Source organism: Crinia signifera, chromosome 2 (genome assembly GCF_055691185.1).
Source record: "Crinia signifera chromosome 2, ASM5569118v1, whole genome shotgun sequence".
Lineage (NCBI taxonomy): Eukaryota > Metazoa > Chordata > Amphibia > Anura > Myobatrachidae > Crinia > Crinia signifera.
Window position 1 is genome coordinate 396,472,413 of NC_139218.1, and position 2,748 is coordinate 396,475,160.

Genomic DNA, 2,748 nt, shown 5'->3' on the forward strand with positions numbered 1-2,748 from the left:
AGGCGCCAACATCTCACATCCGCTCCTCACATACTGGAGCAGGAACACTGTGCGCCCATCGGTTGCACTATCGGACCTCAGCCTTATGCTGCCTCAGACTCAGTGGCTTTCCTGAGCTGCGGGGCCTGACTGGGATACGGCCAGAAAGGGGTCCAGAAATGCCCACGTATTTCTGCGCCCCTCCCATCCAGCTGCACCCTTTAATATACGATTACATATTAACCACTCTGTATGCGCTCTCGCTAATCATTGGCAACGTGTATGCGGCTTTGGCACATGCGCCAGTGTAAAAAAGTTACTCCACTGTGTCCAACATCAACAGGGCGTTCACCGCTGAATCAGGCCCAAAGGTCGCAGCTAGAGTTTAATCCAGTTTAACTCGACTTTCATTTTCTGCAAATGGTGAATGATTTTTATCTTCAAGGCGCGTGTCCGGACCCCGTATATCAGGGGGTTTAGGAGCGGTGGGAAAACAGCAGGAGTAATCGAGAGCAGAACATGGACCATAATGGGAAGGTCAACACTGCTCACTCTGTACCTGATGAAGACAAAGAAAACTCCCAACAAGAAGACAGAAAAGTTGAGTAAATGGGTGACCAAGGTGTGGGCGGCTTTCTGACGGGACTCTTTGGAGACTCTCAGGCAGACAGCAAATATCCGCAGGTAGGAGAAGACAGTGACCGAGATGGTGACAATCAGGTAGAAGGAGACCCCAGCAGCTGAATAGAGCTTACTGAGAGATGAGTCCAAGCAGGACAGAATAACGAGGGACATGTTATCGCAGTATATATTATTTATCTTATTTCCACACAGAGGAAGAGCCCAAGTCATCAGAATACCACCAAAGACAGCAATGATGTCCATTACGGAAGATCCAACGATGAGCGTTAGAACCTTCTTGTTGGTCATCAGTGTGACGTAGCGCAATGGGTGACAGACGGCCAGGTACCGGTCATACGCCATGAGGGTAAACGTGCTCATTTCAAAAAATGCAAAGAGTGAAACACACAGAGTCTGCGTCATACATCCACCATAGGAGATGGTCTTCGATGAGGAGATCAGGTCAACTATCAGCTTCGGCAACACGGTGGAACTCCCGAACATTCCATTGAAGATCAACTTACATATGAGGATGTACATGGGCTCGTGTAGACTTGACTCGGTCATAACCACAGACACAATAGTAATACTCAAAAGCATAACAAATAAATATATAATAGAAATAAAGGCACAATACATCAACTGGAATTGTCCCATCTCCATAAGACCCAGGAGAACCAGGCGGGTGCTGACATTGAACAACTGGTCCATCTTTGCTTTTTTGGATAAAATTAGGGTTTCCTTGAGATTATATATAGGATCCTGTAGGACAAGAAGACAAAGCAAATGTTTGTTTGATCTCAAACCCTGTCCCACAGCTCTGGTTGGAGAATAACATACGGCATAACGTTATATTCATGAGGTTCAATCTTAGGGGGAGTTCGATTAGACTTGGTGCCTTATTCAAATCTGATCGCAGTACAAATTTGTTCTCAAAATGGGCAAAACTATGTGCACTGCAGGTGGGGCAGATGTAACATGTATAGAGAGAGCGTAAGATTTGTGTGAGTTGTTTTGTTTCTGTGAAGGGTAAATACTGGCTGCATTATTGTTACACTGCAATTTAGATTTCAGTTTCAGCACACCCCACCCAAATTTAACTCTGTCTGCACCTGTTACATCTGCCCCACCTGCAGTGCACATGGTTTTGCCCATTTTGAGAACAAATTTGTACTGCGATCAGATCCGAATAAGGCCCTTACCAGCACATTGGGCTTTATTCAGGGTGGTTCGGATGGATGCGTATTTTTGGACAGGAACCGAGTGTGCTCAGCTTCGCCTACCGTACGGATCGCTCACACCGTCCGTATGTGGTAAGACGCCGACCGAACGGACCGCGAGTGGATTTTTCATGTGAACACCTCCTCCATCTGTGGGAACCTCCCCCATCATTCGATGGTCGCCGACCATCGAATGCTGGACCGAGTGGTCAGGCAGTACCGAGTGCTCCAGACCACTCAGGCATTTCTGTGTGCAAAAGCAGGGCTATGGGCGGGCAGCTGGCATCCGGCTATGACATATGTCTGCCCCCCACATGTGCGTCATGGCCGGATTACCATACGTACGCCCAGCGTTTTCATAGGAAAGCCCATGAAACGCGGGGCGTACGCATATGGTAATGAGCCCAAACAGCCCTTCACGCCCCTCTCCACCCCCTGCTCGGATGGTTCCGTACGATCATTTTCTGCACAGATCTCACGCCGTGTTCGTACGTGTGAGGCATTCGCACATGCGCAGATACGCCTCTGCACATGCGCAAACACCAACCATCGTCCGTCCCTCCGCATTCTAAGCCATCCGACTCAATCAGAATAAGGGCCCTTGTGCCAGCTGGCACTGCAAGGTTTCCTTCACAATTCATGTATGTGCATGTGAACACTTGGGAAGCGGGCACTACTGTACGAGGCCCCTATGTTCGCAGGCGGGGCATTGTGGCAATGCCTGGGCGGCACATTGAATTCAGTGGAATTCCCTTGCAAAAATAACTAAGCTCGTTCCTGTTTGCTGAAATTGTGTAAAGGGGTAATCCTGGAACTTGGTGAAACCTGTTGTTAGAATCAAGGAACATGGAACTTTTTATATGTGTCCTTGTTTCCAGCGTCTCCATGATCATTTCCTGTCAATGCCTTAATGTCCTTAAGGGCAACA

At 48.2% G+C, this 2,748-nt stretch overlaps 1 protein-coding gene across 1 annotated transcript; it reads right to left on the bottom strand.

Moving 5' to 3' along the window:
• Window positions 1–357: 357 nt before the first annotated feature.
• Window positions 358–1,311, bottom strand: LOC146058595 (olfactory receptor 4K5-like). Its single transcript, XM_083170871.1, has one exon. It carries the CDS (start codon window positions 1,309–1,311, stop codon window positions 358–360), a length of 954 nt encoding a protein of 317 aa, XP_083026997.1.
• Window positions 1,312–2,748: the final 1,437 nt, after the last annotated feature.